The sequence below is a fragment of the Chanodichthys erythropterus genome, chromosome 7, assembly GCF_024489055.1.
Source record: "Chanodichthys erythropterus isolate Z2021 chromosome 7, ASM2448905v1, whole genome shotgun sequence".
Lineage (NCBI taxonomy): Eukaryota > Metazoa > Chordata > Actinopteri > Cypriniformes > Xenocyprididae > Chanodichthys > Chanodichthys erythropterus.
The window spans coordinates 22378816-22402837 of NC_090227.1; the positions used below are offsets into that span (position 1 = coordinate 22378816).

A 24022-nucleotide genomic window follows, 5' to 3' on the forward strand; every position below is an offset into this window, starting at 1 on the left:
CTAAAGTTAAAGGCTACAACAACTACATTATTAACGATTAATAAGCAGTAAATTAATAGTTTGAGGCATAAGTCATAGTTAATACACTCTTAAATATTATTTTCATGATTTATCACATTTTTTCTTTTGTCAAATCAACTTAGATAATGTGGTTCAGTTAACATAATATTTTGAGATTCTGTTGATTAAATCAATTGTCTTCATTATATTAACTCAAATTTTTAATTTCAATGAACTCAAAATTTTAAGGCAACCAGGTAACTTAAATTTAAACCAATAATTCTTTTTTTTTTTTTTTTTTTTTTTTTACAGTGTAGTGAATATGCTGTGTTCCCAATACTAAAGTGTGACCTAAAAATATAGTTTAAAATAATCAAGCCGTGCTTTACACATTTTAATTATTTTTATTTATATACACTACTCTAAAACATTCTGGGTTAAAATAAAACAACCCAAGTTGGGTTAAAAATGGATAAACCCAGTGATTGGGTTGTTTTAACCCAGTTTTTGGGTTAAATGTTTGCCCAACCTGCTAGGTAGTTTTATTTAACCCAACTATTTTTTAAAAATGACTGTATAGCTGGCCTAAAATAGTATGAATATGTTAGCCATTAAGGTTATTAATAAGCTGATGTGTTCCAAAACAATGACAAAATTCGCATTCAAAACTTACAGTCTCTCATTTCCGCTAAAATGGATCACGGATTTTCATGACATCACATCACACTTGTCAAATCTTCTGTCTAATCAAATGCTCTCTAGAATCTGAAGTCTCGCCTCCTCCTACACTCTTACAGACGCTGAAGCCTCGGCTGAAATTGGTCATTTCTTCACACATTTACTAGTTTCTACACGGTAAATGGCACATAGTACACTATATAGAGAATAGGGAACAATTCAGTGTAAATATGAAGCGGATAAAGTCCGTTTTCGCGTTAGTGTGACATGAACAGCCGCAATGTGAGCAGCACAGTCTGCTCCGGTCCAGAGACACGAGAGCACAAAGCAGATCATATGCGTAAGTCGGCACAAACCACAAAAGGTATCGGACCCATTTGAATTCTGCACAGAATGCTGTATATAAGTGATATAAAGGACATTATAAGGAGAAATGGTTAGACATTAGAAGGAAACTGAGGTTTTACAGAGTCTAACAGCTCTGGACAAACTGTGATAAATAAACGAAACGCTACTGGCTATTTAAAAAAAAGGGGCGGGACTGTTCGATATATCGCCCTGTCTTCCTGTTTCAGTTGAAATTACGTCAACACAATGAATTATGCTTCGCGTTCCAACACTCTTCAGTGGGCCTTTAATAGAGGCAACATCAAAAGGTGAACATTTATTAATAAGCTATATTTATTGTTTAATTATTATTCTTTAAACGTATTAATAAATGTTAATTTCCAACATACTTTAGGTTCATTTTAAGCAAACAATACAGTAATTTTTAAACAATTTTTGAGTTAAATAAAACTACCAAGCAGGTTGGACAAACATTTAAACCAACCCAATTGCTGTGTTTGTCCATTTTCATCCCAACTTGGGTTGTTTTTAACCCAGCATTTTTTAGAGTGTACCATTCAAAAGTTGAGGTGAAAAAAAAAATACTGTTATTCAGTAAGGATGCATTAAATTGACCAAAAGTAACAGTAAAGACATTAATAATGTTACAAAAGATTTCAAATAAACAGTCCTTTTGAACTTTCTATTTATCAAAGAATCCTGGAAAAGAATCTAACTTATTAATTCTCGTGTATGTTATTAGAGCATTACATTTTTAGCACAAATTCATCTGTCACTTGGTTGAAACCAATTAAATTAGATGCCAATATGAACAGGTTGTGTGGCTAATCCTCAAAAACCATTAACAAAACTAATCATGGTAAATTAATTTGATAATGTTAGTTATTTTCATAATTAATTTTTAAATTTAATTTATTTAAATGAATTAAACTATAATTAGCCTTTACTTATCTGTAAATGTCTGCATACATCATTGTTCTACAATGAAAAGTACAACAGTTCTAATCTAATCCAATCTAATGAAACACTAACTTCTTGACACATTTACCATTTAATAAATATTTTTGGGCCAAATGTATCAAATATCAATATGTATCAAATGTGTTGGGTCAAAACAAGTAAATGTCTTGGGTAAAACTTACTGAAGAACATTTGTGCATACATGCTTTTTTAAAGCATCTGAATAAAAAGTTATTTGTGGAGCTGTAAAACTTTCGGGCTATTTCTAAGAGTGCACAGTTAATTTGTGCGCTCTGTAAATTAAAGTGTAGAAACACTTCAGATGTGCCACTGTGCACTGCAGTTTTACCCAGACGGGCGATTTATTATTGCAGTGCGGCCGCAGAGGGCAGTCGGGCTCGTTAATGCTCTTCACAAATGTCAGTGCATAAATCTTCGTTACTCTAATGATATTCACAGAGTTTGCTATGTTGCCATTGCTACTTTGATGCTGAGACATCACATATATCTAATGTTACCGAACTTGCTGTTGCTAAGTTACCAGCACATCAGCAGTAACCCATAGTGTGAATGCGCCGACTCTAGTTTCCCCATGCAGAGCTCTATATAGCAAACACAACATATGGATCAGTGTGATGCTGATGCTGAAGTGATGATTAAAAAAGGGAGCTGGAAACCCAACGGTCTGAGGTTCAAATCCAAGAAAGCCTGATCCACGAAGGAAGGTGTTGATGGGTTCAGTAAATCACTTTTAAGTCCCTTTATTGCTCCAATGATTATACATGATGTGTGCCAGCAGCTGTTCATATAAGCTGTCTATATTTCAAATAAAATGAATATATTAAATCATTCATTCAAAATTTAATTCACTAGACTATTTATACATATTTTAAATCAGCATAAACAATTGTGAAAAATAAACGTATTCAGTTAAAAAGTGAACATGGTTAAAATATGGCTAGCTAACTGTCAGACAAGTAATTTATTTAATTAGTATGAAATGTACGAGATTATACATTATGTTTATTGAAATATAAGATTGAAACAAATTAGATGTATTGATGATAAATATATAAAGTTGGTTATTGTGTTTTTAAAACATATGCAGTTCATTAGAGCTATTACAGAAATATTACCGTTTCATTTATGTATGACTGACAAATATGCATCATATTAAATCTACTAGTTTGTTTGTTAAAACTGTAATACAAATGGATGGAATTTTATATGCAAATGAAATACATAAAGCTTAAATTTAGACCTAAATATATATTTTTTTTTATTACTTCCACTTAAAATACATCATATAGTAATATAAAATGTTGGTCATAATGTAAATGATGAGGCCTACTCACCTTATTAATACAAAATTAATTTTTGTGGCCTCAAAGTTGAGCAGTCCTGCTTTACAGCTTCCGTCTCTACAGTCAAAACACGTGATGGCTGTAACAAAAAAAAGAAAGAAATCTTTTCTAGCTTTTTTTTTTTTCAAGTCTGATGAAAGAGAGAGAAACAAAGAGAGTCAAGGCATGTGAAGACATCTTTACAAAAACTGTGATTTCTTATTCTGTATGTGACAGGACTATGACAAACACCTAAAACATCTCCAGCTTCACTTCATCATTCAGAGTGTTTGCAGACTGGAGACATTATGGCTTTTTTCCAAAACCTAGTGTGCTGACTATATAGACAGCGTTTTAAGACATTTTGAGCATAAATATTCATAAGTATGTCTTCTAAGATAACTTCTTCAAAGGAAAAGAAATGTTGATTATAAATGTACTTATAATGCATTAAATTCCAAAAATATAAATTATAATAATAATTAAGGATATTGTGTGGTTAATCAATAGTGAGTTGAGTGTCTGAAGGATCATGTGACACTGACGACTGCTGAAAATTCAGCTTTGCATCACAGAATAAGTTACATTTTAAAATATATTACACTAGAAAAAGGTTATTTTAAATTGTAATAATATTTCACAATATTACTGTTTTTACTGTATTTGATCAAATAAATGCTGCCTTGGTGACTTCTTTTAACAATAAGCTTTTGATCACAAGTGTATAAAATAAAAAAATAATAAAATAAATATCACTTTCATATATTTTTAATAAAACATTGTAAAATTATAGATAATTAGTGATATTGTGTTGTTAACATAGCAGCATGCTAATGTCAGTTACTGTAGATCTATTAATGTAAATAGAGTTGCTATGTAGAGTGCGGATCCAAATTACTTATGAGGTTCCATTTGAGTTAGGATGCTGCCCTAGAAGGTCGCTGCCTGTGTAGACAGCAAGGTAAGTTTGGAAAAGAGCCGATTAAATCAAAATCTGTAAGAATACAAAACAATCAGGTTTGCCTATTATATACACCGATCAGGCATAACATTATGACCACTGACATGTGAAGTGAATAACAGTGATTATCTCTTCATCACGACACCTGTTAGTGGGCGGGATATATTAGGAAGCAAGTGAACATTTTGTCCTCAAAGTTGATGTGTTAGAAGCATGAAAAATGCGCAAAGGATTTGAGCGAGTTTGACAACGGCCAAACTGTGATGGTTAGACGACTGGTCTTAGGTTTTTCCCGGTCTGCAGTGCTCAACATCTATCAAAAGTTGTTCAAGGAAGGAACAGTGGTGAACCTGCAACAGGGTCACGGGCGGCCAAGGTTCATTGATGCACGTGGGGCTGGCCCGTGTGGTCCGATCCAACAGATGAGCAACTGCTAGCTCAGATTGCTCAAGAAGTCAATGCTGGGGGCTGCATAGATGCAAACCAGTCAGGGTGCCCATGCTGACCCCTGTCCACCGCCGAAAGCACCAACAGTGGGCACGTGAGCATCAGAACTGGACCACGGAGCAATGGAAGAAAGTACATCACGTTACATTACATCACATGGATGGCCGGGTGCATGTGCCTCACTCACCTGGGGGACACATGGCACCAGGATGCACTGTAAGAAGGCGGCAAGCTGGCGGAGGCAGTGTGATGCTTTGGGCAATGTTCTGCTGGGAAACCTTGGGTCCTGCCTTCCATGTGGATGTTACTTTGACACGTACCACCTAACTAAGTATTGTTGCAGACCATGTACACCCTTTCATGGAAATGGTATTCCCTGGTGGCTGTGGCCTCTTTCAGCAGGATAATGCGCCCTGCCACAAAGCAAAAATGGTTCAGGAATGCTTTGAGGAGCACAACAATGAGTTTGAGGTGTTGACTTGGCCTCCAAATTCCCCAGATCTCAATCCAATCGAGCATCTGTGGGATGTGCTGAACAAACAAGTCTGATCCATGGAGGTCCCACCTCGCAACTTAAGGCAGGAACACACCAAGCCGACGGTCGGCCGTCGGGCATTTTTTCTTCGTCGGCCGACTAAGTTTTCTCGGTGTGTTCCGCACCGTCGGCTGAAGTTGGTCTTCGTCTGCCTTTTTTCGTCCGATTCGAAATGTTGAATCGCCGTTAGAGCTCGTCGGTCCGTCGGGCCATCTGATCATTCTGATTGGCTGCTCAGCTACTGCCGCCTGCTGTTTCGGAAAGGCATTTCATCTCACGCAGACGCAGAACGGACATGCTAAGAGGCCGTCGGCTGTTTAGCGTCGGTTTGGTGTGTCAGGGCAACTTTGGACACAGACGCTGCCGACGTGAGCCAATCCCGCAGTCTGCTTTCATCTCCACTAGTTCGTCGGCGTCGGCTTGGTGTGTTCTGGCCTTTACAGGACTTAAGGATCTGCTGCTAACATCTTGGTGTCAGATACCACAGCACACCTTTAGGGGTCTAGTGGAGTCCATGCCTTGATGGGTCAGGGCTGTTTTGGAAGCAAAAGTGGGACAAACTCAATATTAGGAAGGTGGTCATAATGTTATGCCTGATCGGAGTATGTTAGTGTCTAAAGCATTCTAAAGGCTTATAACTACAAAAAAAGTTACTTGCATAATAATGTATTTCATTAAACTGATCAAAGACGTCACAAAACAGCAGTCTAGTGAAAGCATAGGTAAAAGGTTTGCCCAAACCATTGTAGTCAGTGTGAATGCCTGTAAAAAAGAAATAAATAAAATGTTTTTGTCCTAACAATCTGCAACAACCAACTAGCACCGCAGGAGATTTTGACGAGTGCTTAGTTTATATTCCTGCCACATTGTTCCAACAACACTGAGCCAAAATCCATCTACACATAAATGCACCATATACATTCTACCTAGTTGTCACTATTTCACACAGCGTTTTCATGTTGCACCTGCACCCCTCAACAGTGCACACATGCACACTGCACATACAACCTCATTCTTAGTTGACCATTAGCAAGTGGTGCATGCATGACGAGGCTTACATGTTTGCTGCGCTTGAACCCTCAGGATCTTCAGCTCAAATTCACACGTTTACCATGTGATGCCACAGGCTGATCTGCTATTTGCAAACCAAAAGCTTCAATATCAGGCACAATAAGACATGCTTTTGAATGCAAATGTAAACTAAGGTCAGTATTAATTATTTATTTAAAGATGAAAAGTAAAAATAACTGTATTATGTAGAATTTCCTTAAATATAAAAAAATTATTTGGCTAAAATGTCTGTTCATTTTGTTTAGTTTCTGTGGTTCAAGGTGTAAACTAAAGACTGCTGGCTCTTTAATAAAAAGACAATCTTTTCAATGTGTCCCATACCAACTTTCTGTGTAAATAACGTCAACCTGGGAAAGTCAAACTGCACTTGTCAAGCGGTTTTATGAGGTCTCTGGATCTCGTGGGACATCTGCTCCTGTGAGACTTTCACCGTCTCTCTGTGTTTCACACAGCTGTTTCTGTCAAAATGAAGCTGTAGGGAAACTATCGGACCTCACACACACACATGCTTCTGACACATTTTACATCTCCACCATCTATAATTTGGCATATTATCAGCATAGCTCAAGCAACTAATTCCAGACAGTCGGTTTAGCCCAAAAGACAAGCAAAAAATACAACTTTTGTCAACTGTCACTGATACAATGAGTCAATGATCTGATCTTTAATACAAAGAGATTTGCAGATTTAAGCAAGTTTTGTATTGCTTACGGACACAGAAGTGTGATAGTTATGAATTACTCCTTGCAAGATTGGAATCTAAAGCTATTGAATTACATTCAAATCTCATTTTTTAAAAATGGTGTGGCTTTTTTCTGCAGTTCGGATCTCTATAGAAATAATCTCCTGTGATATAATCACTAAGGCCTTGGGGAGTCTAATTTTCAAAACATTTGTCATTGAGCCTGCCTTCATTTGCATACTTCATAATTAGTGATAAAGCTCTGCATTCCATTTGAGAAAATAAGATGCTGCTGGCATCCTGCATTTGGTCTTAAGGGGAAAGGTTGATTTAATAAGCAAAAACAAAGACGAATGAAGTACGGCCACCCAAATCCACTTTCAATGTGCATATTCATCTTTAAATTACATAATAATGTAATATTTTCTCAATCATCACTGAAAAAGCCCCTTCAGGTGCAGATAAAGAACACGCCCATCTGAAGGGCTCTTACGAAGCGCAGTCGCGACCTCTACTGGACATAGGTGATAATACAAATACAACGACGTAACACGTGTTTGGATGCCTCAGTAGCCTAAATTACAGGTTCGTTATGCGTTTGCAGTTAAATTCTGATAGTAACATTTTTATTACATTGACCTGAATCAGGGCCGTGCACAGAACTTTTGAGGGGCATGCGCTGAAACTGAAAAAAAGGGCACTGAAAAATATATATATATATATATATATATATATATATATATACACAGGGTTTTAGGGCTTCTTTAAAAAATAATTACAACAGCAATTTTCTGTGAGCCATATGTGTTTGAAGATGTTTGACTTCACTGTGATCCAGGGATGTCCCTCTCAACACATTACACACATTACATTCTGCATTATAAAATATAAAGAAGCACAGTGACCTGATGATTCTGTAATGTTTTTTAGTTCCTACAACATTACTGTAGTAAAACCATGTTTTACTATGTTTATACATGTGAAGAGCGGGGAGTATACAATACTAGATTAAAAACATTATCTAGCGAGCAAATACATATTAAACATTAACCATACTGTGTGACCATATATAATACAATTAAATGTTAATGAATTAAGTGTATGCAGATAGCCATCATAAATCAAAGAAGAAATTCCTTAGAAATATATTTTACCTAGCTGACGACGGGGATCGCTTTTTTTATCAAACTCAAATGCAGTTACGCCGGGTTTTTGACTTAGATGGCAAATGCTAGCCCCCTCCCTCTCTCTCCGCCGCCGGTCTCAGGCCTCAAATGCATAAAATATGAAACTTGTAAACATACTAATGTTTCTTTCGTAAAGACAATGTTGTAGCAACAAGATATTTATTTACCGTAGCAAGACGTTCAGCTGCTCTGCTGTGGAACTTCAGTTGGCTGCACTCAGGGGGCGGAGTTAAGAGGTTTGACTGACAGTTTGAGCGGATCCAAAAAGATTTTGTCACAAGCTCTTTTTAATACCTTTATTAGGCTAAATATATTTGTAAATGTATTGATTTTTTCAAGAAAATTCATTGATTTATTAAAGAAAATAAATAAATAAAATAAAACACCTCCAAAAAAAAAGGGCACTTCGGAGTGTAAGGACAAAAAGGGCATGTGCTCTGCACAGGTTGAGCCCTACCTGTGCACGTGCCTGACCTGAATGATAATATCCTATAGACTGAATTATCAGTGAAAACATTATTAACACGACAGTCATTTAATTTCATTTGCGTTGCTAACTGCTCAATAAAGATATCTGTAAGGCCTAATAATAATAACGTGTCATATCACATCAAATGTTTGGGCCTAAATGTAAAAAATTTAAACATTTACCACCCTCATGTCGTTCCAAACCTGTGATGTTGTGTCGTCTGTTGTGTGGAGCACCGATATCATGAAAGTGAATGAGGACAGGCATTGTCGAGCTCATCTCACCTGCTGTATTCTAAAGCCATAGCTATATATTAAAGGTGCAATATGTAAGAATTTTGCAGTAAAATATCCTAAAACCGCTAGACCAGTGTTATATATTTTGTTCACTTAAGTACAATATCCCAAATGTTTCCAAGTAGCCTATTTGTAAATCGTGAGAAAATTGAAATTTTAACCAAGGCTCCATTGCATCATACCAGTTTCTGGTTTTATTTTGTAGAAACCATGGAAACACCAAAGTTTTACATGTTTTACATGTTTTAATAGACAAGGGAACAACTGTTTGGATAGATTTATAGAAAAAAAATGAATTATTCTTATATAGTTCAACACGTTTAGCGAGTACCATGCTTTACCATGCCTCAGAGAAGTATTTTATGAAGTAGCTAACATAGCATAATCAGATGCAGCTTTATTTTTAGTAAAAGTAATACAGAATTTTCTCCATCATACAGTACATTTTAAAATTAATTGCATGCCATTTATCAACACAAGCCATCCAGCATTTAATATGATACTCTAAAATCGATCTATCTTACAGCAGTGTGCAACAGTGTCTGACAGCAGCCACCGAGTGAACGCACAGAGTAACGTTACAACATCATTTTCAACACACTCAAATGTATCTAATATGATAAACAGAGCTGCGTTACCTCATACTCATGACCGGAAAAGCGGAAGTGGCGCCAGCGACTGTCATAATAAAAGTTCCGCTGCTCGTGAGGAGTGTGTTGCACAATCGCTCCAGTGGCCTCGTCCAGCTTCCACAACATTTGGTCCTGCTCTGCTTCATACTACAATAACGTTGATAATCGCATCCATGAACATGATTACTTCCCGAGTCCTATCCCTATTCTTTTGCACCAGCTGTGAAGTGAAGACCACATATCCCAAAATTCTGCGCTCAAACTTGGCGTCATCAAGCTACGCCTTTGTTTTGAATAGGCTTCTAGCGACCTTTAGCGGACAGAAAATCTTACATATTGCACCTTTATGTGTAATAATAATAAATAATAGCTATATAAATAAAAGTAAAATAAATTTTCAAACATTACACATTTAGACGTCAAGTCGTTTAGAAAGCACATATCAGGGTGAAATATTGCTTATGAAAATGCTTATTTGAAAGTGTTTTTTATGCATATGACTTAAAGGGTTAGTTCACACAAAAATGAAAATTCTGTCATTTATTACTTACCCTCATGTCGTTCCACACCTGTAAGACCTTCGTTCATCTTCGATATTTTTGTTCAAATCTGATCCGCTCTGTGAGGCCTGCATAGGGAGCAATGACATTTCCTCTCTCAAGATCCATAAAGGTACTAAAAACGTATTTAAATCGGTTCATGTTAGCACAGTGGTTCAATATTAATAATATTATAAAGCGACGAGAATATTTTTGATAAAAACAAAATAAAGACTTATTTACTGATGGCCGATTTCAAAACACTGCTTCATGAAGCATCGGAGCATTAATGAATCAGTGTATTGAATCTGCTGTTCGGAGCACCAAAGTCACGTGATTTCAGCCATTGGCAGTTTGACACGCGATCTGAATCATGATTCGATACGCTGATTCATTGTGCTCTGATGCTTCATGAAGCAGTGTTTTGAAATCGGCCATCACTAAATAAGTCGTTATTTTGTTTTTTTTGGTGCTCCAAAAATATTCTCGTCACTTTATAATATTAATATTGAACCACTGTACTCACATGAACCGATTTAACTATGTTTTTAGTACTGTTATGGATCTTGAGAGATGAAATGTCATTGCTGCCTATGAAGGCATCATGGAGCCATCGGATTTCAAGTAAAATATCTTAATTTGTGTTCCGAAGATGAACGAAGGTCTTACGGGTGTGGAACGGCATGAGGGTAAGTAATAAATGACAGAATTTTCATTTTTGGGTGAACTAACCCTTCAAGTTACTAAATACAGACTAAATGTGCCTCCAAATTCGCATACTAAAAATTAAAATTCTGTCATCATTTATTCACCCTCAAGTTGTTCCAATTTCTGCTGAACACAAAATGATGTTATTTTGAAGAATGTCTGTAACCAAACAGCTGATTTCCATAGTATGGAGGAAAAAAAAAATGGAAGTCAATCGGGTCCCATCAACTGTTTGGTTACTGACATTATTCAAAATATCTTCTATTGTGTGCAGAAGAAAGAAATTCATACAGGTTTGGAACAACTTGAGGGTGCGTAAATGACAGAATTTTCATTTTTTGGGGTGAACCATCCCTTTAAGCACTATTCTATGTAATTTTTTTAGTATGCCTATAAATAGTGCGGGTAGTGTGTTCACACTGAAGAATTAAAGCTGCAAGCAGCGATGAAAGGGCCCTTGCACCCGGGTTCACCGCCACCCGTTGGCCTTAGGAAAACAGTGAACAGTGGACGACATGCATGTAAGCGAGTAAATACAGGAGAATTATGGCAGAGTCATTTTAAAGTGCCCCACTTCCTGCTGCCAACAGTTGCCGCTTTGACTGTAACTGAATATTGCCATGTAGATGTCTTCAGGCCAGGACTATTATCAAACATGAAGTTTGGAGCAGATTGGACAATGTATGTCTGAGTTACAACAACTTCCTGTTTGTGGCATTAATCGCATACATTAGCACTTAGCCAAGTGTTGCGTGATTTAAAGTGTTTCTTGTATGTTTGGTACTTCATGCCATATTTAAATGTGTTTCTGGGAGTGAACTACAGTGCAAAGTATACATAGTGCCAGCAGGTGGCGCTATGACTAACTGAATATTAACATATAGATGTCTTTAGGCCAGGTTTCTTATCACACATGTGAAGTTTGGGGCAGATCGGAAACTGTATGCCTGACAACAGCTTCCTCTTTCATGGCGAAACATCAAATTTTGTCAGGTTGCCACGGCATGCCGTTCGGTGAGGCCTTAAGATTAGACTGACCAAATATGATGTTGATCTGATTAAATCTCTATGAGGAGTTAATCACAGTGTAAAATCTGTCATTTCCTGTTGCCCGCAGGTGGCGCTATGACTGTAACTGAATATTGCCATGTAGATGTCTTCAGGCCAGGACCCTAATAAAACATGTGCAGTTTGGGGCAGATCAGACATTGTATACACGAGTTACAACAACTTCCTGTTTAATGGCGCAACATCAAAATTTTTCAGGCTGCCACGGACACGCCCTTCAGCGAAAAGTCTAGATCTTCGCAATTTAACGTTGCAAAGGCCTTTAGATTAGACTGACCAAATATGATGTTATGATTAAAGCTCTAGGAGGAGTTTGTTAATGTCTGGAAATGGCAAAAACTGCAAAATTTTTGCAGAGAAAATTCAAAATATCTCACTTCCTGTTGGGTTTTCAGATTTTGCACCCAGGAGCTGTTACATATTTCTACCGAATTTCATACTTGTACATGAAACGTAGCACGAAGGCCGCTTAATTGAAATTTTGTAGATGGCGCTATGGAGCCATTTTGCCACACCTCATTCTGAAACCCATATCAGATGTACATTTTCACCACTTCTGACACGTGTGCAAAGTTTCATGAGTTTAGGAATTGACTGAGTAATTACAATAAGGGTCCTCACACCATCAGTGCTCAGGCTCTAAAAAGTACACTTTAAATACCCGGAGGATGCATTTAATCAACCAAAAGAAAAACAAAAACGAAGAATGTTGGACACTTAATGTAATCAACTCTCGCAGCTAACAGACTCTGATGTTGAATGACAAAATAACCTAGTGATAAGTAGAGAGGTACAGTGTATGTGTGCATAGTTTGGCAGTGATCGCTCTTGTTCTCTGCGGTTACAGCTGTTCTCGTATGACAGTATCTGGTTGCTGCAGTGTTGTACATGTTTTTATGATGGTTTTTGCTCACCAGCTGCTAAGAAACTCCACCAGAAACAGCACAGCGCAGAGACCATTTAATGATGCATCAACACACAGGCAGACAAGAGGGAGAAAGAGAGAGGGATAGACCTTCACTTTGTCAAGGTGCTTTTCATGAAACAGACTCTGTGAGCAAAACCTGAAAAGAAATAAAAAATGGGTAGACAGAGAAAAACATGATTGTCAGGATACAGTACACCAGGGCTAGTTGGACGAATATTGAATATTATTTATTATAATAATATTTTTAATACCATCTTCCAAATTACATTTCCAGAATAATCACATTTTGTAACAACTGTTGAATAAGTTAACAGTGACATAAAGGACCCCATTTCGCTCCATATATGTATGTATGTATATGTATGTGTGTGTGGTTTTTCTGGGCAACAAACAGTGAAAATGTTCAACAGCTTTTCAGTCAGTCATAAACCCACCAGAGTAACTGAGTGTAAGCTTTGCCCACAACACAGACAAAGCCAAGGCAGCATTGAGGATCTAACTGTCATAAATGTGAAATTCCCCAATATGCACAGCAGTGAAAACCTCTCATGGCTAATGGTGGAAAACGAGGAAAGCGGTTTATCAGCAGCACAGTGAGTGTTTGTAAGGCAGACAGAGAGTCTTGCTGTGTGTTTAAAGTGTCTTTGAAGCAGGCTGAGCATCTCAGGGGACTGATTTTACACTATAACTCAGTTTCTCTGCTTCTACAGACTCACTGTGCCTGTGCAGGTCCTCAGAACTGACGGATATCAGGCCGGTTTTTGTGACTGTATTAGATCAGACTGCAGAGGAGTTAAAGCCCAAACCAGACTGACTTCAGTCCTCAGACTGCTCACTAAAATTCTCTCATGCATTTCAGGATGGACTTATTAAAATGTGAAGCAATAACTAAACAGTCAAGTTTATATCCAATTACTACATTTCTTGTCTTTGACCTATGTCAGCTTTGTTCTCATAAAACCAGAATAGGCCTGTCATTTTACTGTATGAAGTTAAATAAGGCCATCTCAGTATGATTACTGTAAATATGCTTATTATGTACACAATTACATGCAGAAGTAATTGACAGATCACGCAAATGTAAATAATTAAGAATTCAACTGAAATACTTAGTTTTAAATATTTTTTAAATGGGGGGGTGAACTTACATTTTGAAAAGTGAAATGTCCTTGAATACAGAAATGATCAACATTCACCCAGTATAATGTGTGTGTTCTGGTGTGGATCTTTGATATTATGTGATGATTTCTTCACTTTGTGATGTAAAGGATAAGCATTTAAGTCAGTTAACATTGAATTTATAAATTATTGTTTAAGTTCTTAGTACAAACTGCAGGAAAAAGTTTAGGAAAGTGCAAAACTAATTTCAGGCAAGTTTAATTATACTTATATATATATATATATACACACATATACACACACTATATATATATTTAGGAAAGTGCAAAACAAATTTCAGGCAAGATTAATTACTTTTTTTTTCTCTTTTTTTTTTTTATAATTCAAGTTTTTATTATTTTCATCCGGTACATGACAAATTCATACAAAACACAGATTACAGATATTTATAAATGCTACACATAAGGTATTAGTAATGCTACACATTATATAATATATATATATATATATATTTGTGTGTATGTATGTATGTTATATATATATATATATATATATATATATATATATATATATATATATATATATATATATATACATATACATACACACACACACACACACACATACATATACATATATATACATATATATACACATATATATACATATATATACATATATATACATATATATACAGTGCCCTCCACAATTATTGACACCCTTAGTAATTATGAGCAAAAGCAGCTGTGAAAATAAATCTGCATTGTTTATCCTTTTGATCTTTCATTAAAAAAAAAAAAATCACAAAATTATAACCTTTCATTTAAGAAAAATAATTGAAAGTGGGGGGGAACTCACATTATGAAATAAATGTTTTTCTCCAAAACACGTTGGCCACAATTATTGGCACCTTTTTATTCAAAACTTTTTGCAACCTCCTTTTGCCAAGATAACAGCTCTGAGTCTTCACCTATAAATGAGTTTGGAGAACACCTGACAAGAAATCAGAGACCATTCCTTCATGCAGAATCTCTCCAGATCCTTCAGATTTCCAGCTCCATGTTGGTGCTTCTTCTCTTCAGTTCACTCCACTCATTTTCTTTAGGGTTCAGGTCAGGGGACTGAGATGGCCATGGCAGAAGCTTCATTTTGTGCTCAGTGACCCATTTTTGTGTTGGATTTGATATGTATGTGTGTGTATACACACACACACACACACACACACACACACACACACATATATATATATACTTTAAAATCATCCTACAGGAAAATATTCCCCATTAAAAATCCTGACTGCATACATGCACATACCAAAAAAGGTTGACTGGCAGTCCAAACGGTGGAACGTGACCTCAATCTCTGAAAGAAATGCATCCAAGTTATAAATAACATTTCACTTTTGCTCTTAAATGCTTAGAAACGAACAATGCATAAATATGTCCTCACCATTACCTTCTGGATATTTCGGCCTTCAGCTCTAATAAAACTTGGTGAATGTCAACATCACAAATCTGTATTTTTTAAAAACAATTATACTTTCTAAAAGTTCAGTGTGGACTGATGAACATATAAAGAAAGACCCTTGTAAATTGAAGGGGATTCATTTGTTACGATTTTACAATGACAACAAAAGCAGCAACATGGTATAGCGGAAGAATCTTCCAAAAATCACTTTGTAGTCGATTCAGATGAAATTCCAGTCAATAGCACGTCTCGATTTTCGAAGATGAACAAAAATATGTTTGTTTTCACCATAGACGCTCGTCGCCCTCTGCTGGACGGTGAGTGTTACAGAGACTTATTCTCTGCACAACAACGAACAGGAGAACACCTGTTCAAAACACCTTATTATTCACAGCAGCGCCATCTTTGATTTTTAACGGGAATGAAAGTGAGGCTGTGAGGGATAGACATACATCTATTCAGTGGGTTGTACTGTTTTTTTTTTTTTTTGTGATTCGATTGTTCTTCTGACGAAACACTGCAAAAATCTTTCCAAAAATTCTCAGTAGACACACACACACACACACACACACACAAAAAGACAGACAACGAGCTGACGTGATCTAGGAGCTTTATAGAGCGGATGCCATTTGAAAACACGGCAAGTCTATCCTTCACAGCCTCGCTTTGGAGTGACACAGGAGACCTAAAACTCGCAAAATATTCAAGGAAATCCTTTGCCTGGGACAGCAGTTAAGTGTACAGTGTAATGTGTCATTATACAGATATACCTGACAGGTATATAATCTCATTATCAATGATAAAAACCTATAAAACGAGACGCTGGGGCATCCAAACCCTAATGCACATGGCAAGAGTCTAAATAAACAAAACCACTGCAGAAATGGGAAAATTTTTATTCATGTCTTTCAGGAATCCAAATGTTCAGACCAGAATATAATTCCATTTCTTTCTGACATAAAAACATTACAGCAAATGTTTTGCAGGGAAATGTGTTCAAAAACATGACCGCTGTGAAAATAAAAACCTAAAAAGGGGCAAATGTTTCGGTTGTCTGAAAGCACACACAGTAGGTCCTCGTGTTTGGGGTGGACAGTGGTACATACTTGTAAACGTATGGAATGTATTTATTTACTGTACAGACACGCAGGGACAAACCCTGCAGAAGAAACGACATGATTTGTGCTGGGGAAACACCCTAGTCAAAGAAATTATTTTATAGAGAAAAATAAAACATACTAAAAATATCTACACAAAACCTTTTGTAATATATTTTTCAACCACCTTTAACTTCCCTTTTAAAAACTCAACGTCTCTAAAAAAGCAAGTTAAAACAGTAACTGAATCAGTCTTCACTCAATATTTCCTTGTTTCATTTTCTTTTATCAGTCGCATTCAATTTTATGAGGAAGTTTTGAAAATGCTGCATTATTACCTTCAAAATCAATGTAAATAGCACAGCATGTTCATGACCCTATGGGCGAATCTCATGAAAACCTGTCCGGCCACATTTCACAGTAAAATCTAAAGAAAAAAAAATCAGAAATAGTAGTACGCATAACAAAAACGTTGCCTACTTTAAGATTTTTTTTGTACGGTCACATTATTTTCAATAAAAATTAGTACATTTTACCCCAAAATGTCAATCAATATATATATATTTTTAATCAAAATGACTTTCTATTATTCTCACAATTGCGAGTCTTATTCTACATTCTATTTCTGAGTTTTATGTATTTTATGTTTTATGTGTATATTATATATATATATATATATATATATATATATATATATATATATATATATATATATATATATATATATATATATATATATATATATATAGTTAGTTAGTTTATTTAATGAAATGAATTTTCTTTTCATTATAGTGAGAATTTGCAGTGAAAATGTGCGTAAATATGAACATTTTTAAAAACATTATTTTCTTTCTTTGGATTTTGGAGTGAAACGACGTGGCCATGTTCTAGACCGTTTTCGTGAGGTTCAACCTCGTACACTTGGCCCCGTTTTAAGCGTGGAAACCAGCACTGCTGGGAGTTGAGGACTCATTCCAGTAACTCTGGCACGATGCAGCAGATCCGTGTGGGAAGTAACAGCGTGTGGCACTGCCTCTTGAAAGACAACAGTCTAAACGAGTGAACAACATCTGTGGTTTTCAGGCTCAAGGCGACACATAAACACACACACATCCAGCTTTGGGCCACAGATGAAATGTGTGTTGTGTTGGCAGACAATCATAAGCAAAGCCATGCAAATGGCAATGTAACAATCTGAATAAAAATGAAAATAAAATAAAAAAAAAAAAACAGCTTTTATACTGCCGTTCTATTTCAGTCTAACTCCCAACACCCAGAATCCCACGCATGCAAGACCTGTTACATATAGAAACACAACAGCAATATAAATCAGCCCTCGTCAGTCTATCAGCTCGCTGCGACCAAGGCTATAAAAATATAATAAGTGTTTCATTCATTTACTGCGTTTCAAACATCTTTACATATATTTGTTTTTTTTTTTTTAAATTGTGCCCATCATGCTAAACCTTGCTATAGCACTTTAATATACCTCTCAGTTTTACAAGGTCAATAAAGTCTGTGAGCTTTTAAAGTTAATAGTTTTTTTTTCTTCCTGTGATTGTAGCACTAAAAGTAGCACTAAAAGTGTCATTACAACAAAACCCTGTGGCTACACACTAAAACTCCTGACAGAAACATTCAGCAGATCAGATCTCAGTCCTGTTTCCCTCATGTGTTCATCTAAGGCCATTGCTAATTAGTGTAATTCAGTCATATACCTGCTGGTTTGGATTGTTTTCAAAGGCTTACGGTTGAACCTCACGTAAACATGCTGCACTTCACCCAAAATTTAAAAAAAGTTTGTTTATTTATTTGCACTGTGACATTATTTTCATAACAATTAAAGGGTTAGTTCACCCAAAAATGAAAATTTCTGTCATTAATTACTCACCCTCATGTCGTTTCAAACCTGTAGGGCCTTCAGAACACCAATGAAGATGTTTTTGATGAAATCCAATGGCTCAGATAAGTTAATTTAGACTTTCAAATGCCCAGAAAGCTACTCAAGACATATTTAAAACAGTTCATGTGACTACAGTGGTTCAACCTTAATGTTATGAAGCGATGAGAATACTTTTTGTGCGCCAAAAAAACAAAATAACGACATTATTCAACAATATCTAGTGATGGGCGATTTCAAAACACTGCTTCATGAAGCTTTGAAGCTTTACGAATCTTTTGTTTCGAATCAGTGGTTCTCGTCGCTTCATAACATTAAGGTTGAACCATTGCAGTCACATGAACTGCTTTAAATATGTCTTTAGTAGCTTTCTGGGCATTTGAAAGTGTTATCTTGCTGTCAATGCAGGCCTCACTTAGCCATCGGATTTTATCAAAAATATCTTAATTTGTGTTCCGAAGATGAACTAATGTCTTACGGGTGTGAAACAACATGAGGGTGAGTAATTAATGACAGTTTTTTATTTATTTTTTTTGTAATGATCATTATTCAATAGTTATTCTCATTACTGTAATTCAGTAAAATTATGACTATACAATGATTTATTATTTAAATTCACATAAGTTAAATGTATAAATGTAATTTAATTTAATAAATTAAATTAAATGTTTAAATACTTTACAGTTTAAATAATATTTAATCATATTTTTCCATTGCGGTAATTTGTTTGTGAATTTGTTTGTCAAAAATAATGTCACAAAAAAAAGGGTCCATATTAAAAAAAAAAAAAAAAGCTTCAATTTCTTAAGCATAATATCTTGTTTATATCATTTCAGGGTGAAAAGTGACCCAGACAGGTTTTGTGAGATTTAACCATCAGCCACTGTAACTCTCAGATATGTGAGCTTGGGTAGTTTTGGCCAACTCTCATTCCCACATCACTTGAGAGTCAATAATAATAATAATAATAATAATAATAATAATAATAGTAATACAAAAACACCACCCATAATAGTTAAAGATATTAAAGTGTAAAACTAACTGTTAAAATGAAAGAGAAATATTGCTTCTAAGAAGTCTCTGGACATGTTTCTCTGTCCCGTCAGTCGTCTCTTCTCCCCCTCTGTTGTCTGAAGGCTGGTTTGGGTTTGAAGAGTGGTTTGTTCACAAAGCAGGTAGTGTGTGTGTGAGTGTTACCGTTACAGAACCGTTCAAGGGTCTCTCTAGAGCAGAAAAGAGTCTTAAAGATCTTTGGGGCTGATGGAAGGACATTCCTTGCGATTCGCCCATTTACCGCTCGGTCCTACAGAGCGAGGGGAGACGCAGTGCTGGCGCTGGTTGGGGTCGTGCTGGGGGAAGGCGTGTGCTTTGGAGGAGCCAGATCGAGGAGGGCACGAACCGTCCCGGCCACCTGAGCCAAACCTCTCTCTTCCAGGATGTGCAGGGGAAGACACAGCTGACTCTGTGGCCGTTAACACACACACACAGCAGGGGCGAACAAAATGGGGACAAAAAGGGTGTGTCAATGGAGAAACAAAATTATAAAATCAATATAACTTAAAAAAGAAATGATTACAATGGAGGAACTCAAATAAAACATATAATGTACAACCAAGGAAGGACTTAAATCAAAATCAACTTTGGAAACTGTAAAGAAAGATGAAGAGAGATGGAAAAATCATTCAAAATCTGCTAGACAGAAACCTGTCTGTCACAAACCAGGAACTAATAGTCAACTAATCTGGCACTATGAGTGAACTGAAGTATTAGTAGTGGTTGTTATTGCACATGCTTTGGGTTAGTGAACTGAACAAACTCCTAAACCTAAAGACCAAATCATGGCATGTAAATCATTCTGCACTGTTTGTGCTAAAAATATGAACAATATATCAAACTCAGGTTCCATCCACACTACAGGTCAACAGTTTTATAAAAAATAAAAAAAATTAAGGTTTTCTGATGTTTTTGGAAGAAGTGTCTTATGCTCACCAAGACTGCAATTATTTAATCAAAAATACAGTATAACGTTAATATGAAATATTTTTACAATTTAAAATGACTATTTTTTATTTTTCAAATGTAATTTATTCCTGTGATCAAAGCTGAATTTTCAGCATCATTGCTCCAGTCTGTGTCACATGATCCTTCAGAAATCTTTCTAATATGCTGATTTGAGTTATTGTTAATTATTGTTGGTAATCAATTTTTATTTATGGTCCTTTAGCTGCTTAATATTTTTGTGGAAAATGTTATACGTTTTTTTTTTTTTTTTTCAGGATTCAATGTTTCAGTTTCAAATAAATGCTGTTCTTTTAAATCAAACAATTTTGTAACATTATAAATGTCTTTACTGACACTTTTTATCATTTTAGTGCATCCTTGTTTATTTATTTATATTTAAATTTTACTGTCCCAAACTATTGAGAGGTACACACTGTGTCCACAAAAACACTAATGAGCAAAGTTTGAATTGACAAGAAATGTCAAGCAAATTAGAATGATTTCTGAAGGATCATGTGACACTGAAGACTGGAGTAATGATGCTGAAAATTCAGCTTTGCATCACAGGAATAAATTACACTTTAAAATATATTCAAATAGAAAACAGCTATTTTAAAATGTAATATCATCTCATTCTTTTTACTGTATTTTTGATCAAATGAATGGTGAGCATACGAGTCTTCAAAATCCAGTAGTGTATAAGCAATCAGACTTATTTTCTCCTTCTAGACAATCCAGAACATGCCAGCCAATCATTTACCACTGCAGAACCACACTACCCAACATAAAGCTGCAACTCTGAGACAAACACACAACTAAACTACTGATAAAACACACGTCTACAGTGGACACTTGAGTTTAGATTTTATTGTAGAAAAGCAAAGGAGGACAACAGTCAGACTGTAGGAAAATCAGGCAATATGGCACACAAATCTGACAGATACAAACACTCACACACTCTATGTGACCGGTGTTGTATGTGTGTTAGGAATATATTACACTGTATATTAATTTACAGCAGGTATACTGGTTGACAAGGACTGTTATTTCAGAGAGTAAACTGGGTTCTGGTGCAAGACTGACAACATGCCTGATAACTGTGGTGTTAAGAACGGTTAGCGTGTTTTCTAGCAATTTAAAGGGTTAGTTCAGCCAAAAATGAAAATTCTGACATTATTTACACATTCTAAGTCGTTTCAAATGTATGATTTATTTTCTGAACAGAAGGAGATGTTAAAGTTGTGGCTGCTTTTTTCCATATAATGTGAGGCCATTCATTGAAACAGAATTCATTTTTGAGCAAATCATTCGTACAGCCCTTCTTTCGGATTCATGAAAGTGTTTGTATTCATATGAAAAGATTATACTTTTATATTTATTTTTGCAAACTGATTACATTGCGATTTGACAACATTTGCCATAATAATAATAATAATAACAACAATGCAATATTAAACAATTACAAAAAAAACTTTTAACCAATTAACCACACGTAAAAATAACTTTGATTTAAAAAATGATTGAAAACTGCGGCATAGTCCATTTTGCTTTGTGTTATATATTACAGTGATTCTGTGCACCAGTAGCATTTGTCTGCAAGAACATTTAAAATGAATTTTACAGACATAAGGCCAATTAATTCCTTCTGCATTTATGTAATATACTGGAGCCAAACCTGAGAAGGGAGTGCATAAGTTCCCACAGCATTCCAGTACACGCAATTTACTTATTTGTAATTTGTGGACGGGATTATGCTAATTGTGAATGGTACAAATGATTGGAATTCATTAACATACGCATGATTAACTATAAAATCTGAGGTTTACGAAGCATTTGTGAATCCGGAGGAGAGTTTTTGGAAAGGTCCAAATGTATTTATATATTGTTGAAAGGTTCATGAATGTAAATAAATGAGTTCAGGGACTGTCAGGCTTCAAAAAGAACATATATCAGTAGTTCATGTGACTTGTGCACTATATAACAAATGTTTTGAAGCTATACAATAGTTGTGTGTGAGAAAACAGACTTAAAGGTGGTAAAGAGGATGTTTTGTTTTATACATTTGTGCAATATTACTTGAAACTTTACTAACTGATAAAAGACTATTTATTAGGTGCACTGAAAGGAATAATATTAATATACATCATCTGTGCACGAGGTAGGGTCTTAAAAACATCAGCCAATCGTTTATGCGATCATCGCATGAGCGATTGGCCCTCTGGCTTGTCAATCACTGCCGTGACGTTCCTTTCCACACTCTACATGCGCCACATGCAAGGTTTTTGTCAGGAGACAGGAGTAACAACTGCAGATTATGAGTTACCTGCGGTGAGTCTGACATAATGAATCCACTAAGTGTGCGCGCGGCTTAACGATTGTAAGGCCGATTATGAATGTAAATTGATACTTATGACTGATCGCGCTCAAACGCGTCCAGTCAGAGCCAGTTGCGTTCAGTCTGCGATTACAGTCGGTGTTCAAATTCCATGTGAAAGTATATAAATCTGCTTCAGGAGTAGGAAACTATCGCTGTATGTTGAGCACAGTCAGAATGTTTTAGCTAGTTGTAAAATGTGTGCCCGGCTTAATAACACAGCGAATGCCGGTGGTAAACAAACACTCGTGCATGAGTTTTGGGAGGCGTTCACTTGAAATGAGCTGTGAAGGAGGGGGATTGTTCTTCCGCATGCGCTCATTTAAAACTCGGTCGGCGAAAACATCCTCTGTACCACCTTTAAAGGGATAGTTCACTTAAAAATGAAAACTAAGTCAGCATTTACTCACCCTGGTGGTGTTTTAATGCCATATGCCCTTCTTTTTCAGACCACAAAAAGAGAATTTTTATAAATTTCCCACCTGTGCTTGTCCATATAATGGCAGTGAATAGAGACCAGCATCAAGTTTATAAAAAATAAAAAATAAAAGATGCAAAAGTAACTTGTTCCACAGGACACATGCTGTATATTTCAAGTGCCCAGGTGTTATGATAGATTAAATAATACATTCAATTTCTTTTTCTTTTTTTTTTAAAGAAAATCCTGACCTTGGCCGCTGGTCTTCTTGCATGTTCAGGTGACTATTAGTTCACGCAGACTCACCCAGGAAAAGCACACAAGTTGTGAGACTCAAGGTTAATAAAAACCCGACATGAAATACTACTCCTAGAAATCCCTAAAATAAATGTGTACTTTCCTCACTGTGGTAAATATCTTCAGACCAGAACTCAGATGTCAAATGAATAACAGCTGACAGATGTGAACGGGGTAACTTGACGGCGACGAACATAACAGATATATTCACCACAGAGAGTACAAGTACTTACACCCCAAGAACATGAATTGTTTTTTGTTTTGTTTTTTGGTGCATTATCAATTTCTTACAGCTTGTGTGCTTTTTGGAAAATACAATGTCACATGGGCTCATTCTGAGATACTTTTGCGTCTTTTTTTAAGCTTCATTCAGTGCCATTTTTGAAATTCCCTTTTGTGGCATATGTCATATTAGAACAACAACAAGCTGAGTAAATAATGACTAAATTTTCATTTTTATGTAAACTATCCCTTTAATATGCAAGTAGGTAGGATGT

At 35.9% G+C, this 24022-nt stretch overlaps 1 protein-coding gene across 3 annotated transcripts in view; it reads right to left on the bottom strand.

Annotated features, from left to right (window-relative positions):
* Positions 1-16330: 16330 nt before the first annotated feature.
* Positions 16331-24022, bottom strand: part of lrch3 (leucine-rich repeats and calponin homology (CH) domain containing 3) — a 46952-nt gene continuing 39260 nt past the window's right edge. For 2 of the 3 annotated variants that reach the window (XM_067389893.1, XM_067389892.1), the window contains one exon: positions 17243-19897. In XM_067389893.1, the coding sequence (XP_067245994.1) occupies positions 19739-19897 (159 nt within the window). In that variant the 3' untranslated portion in view covers positions 17243-19738. Of the gene's footprint in view, positions 19898-24022 lie in introns of all 3 variants that reach the window. The other variant, XM_067389891.1, reaches the window with a different exon arrangement.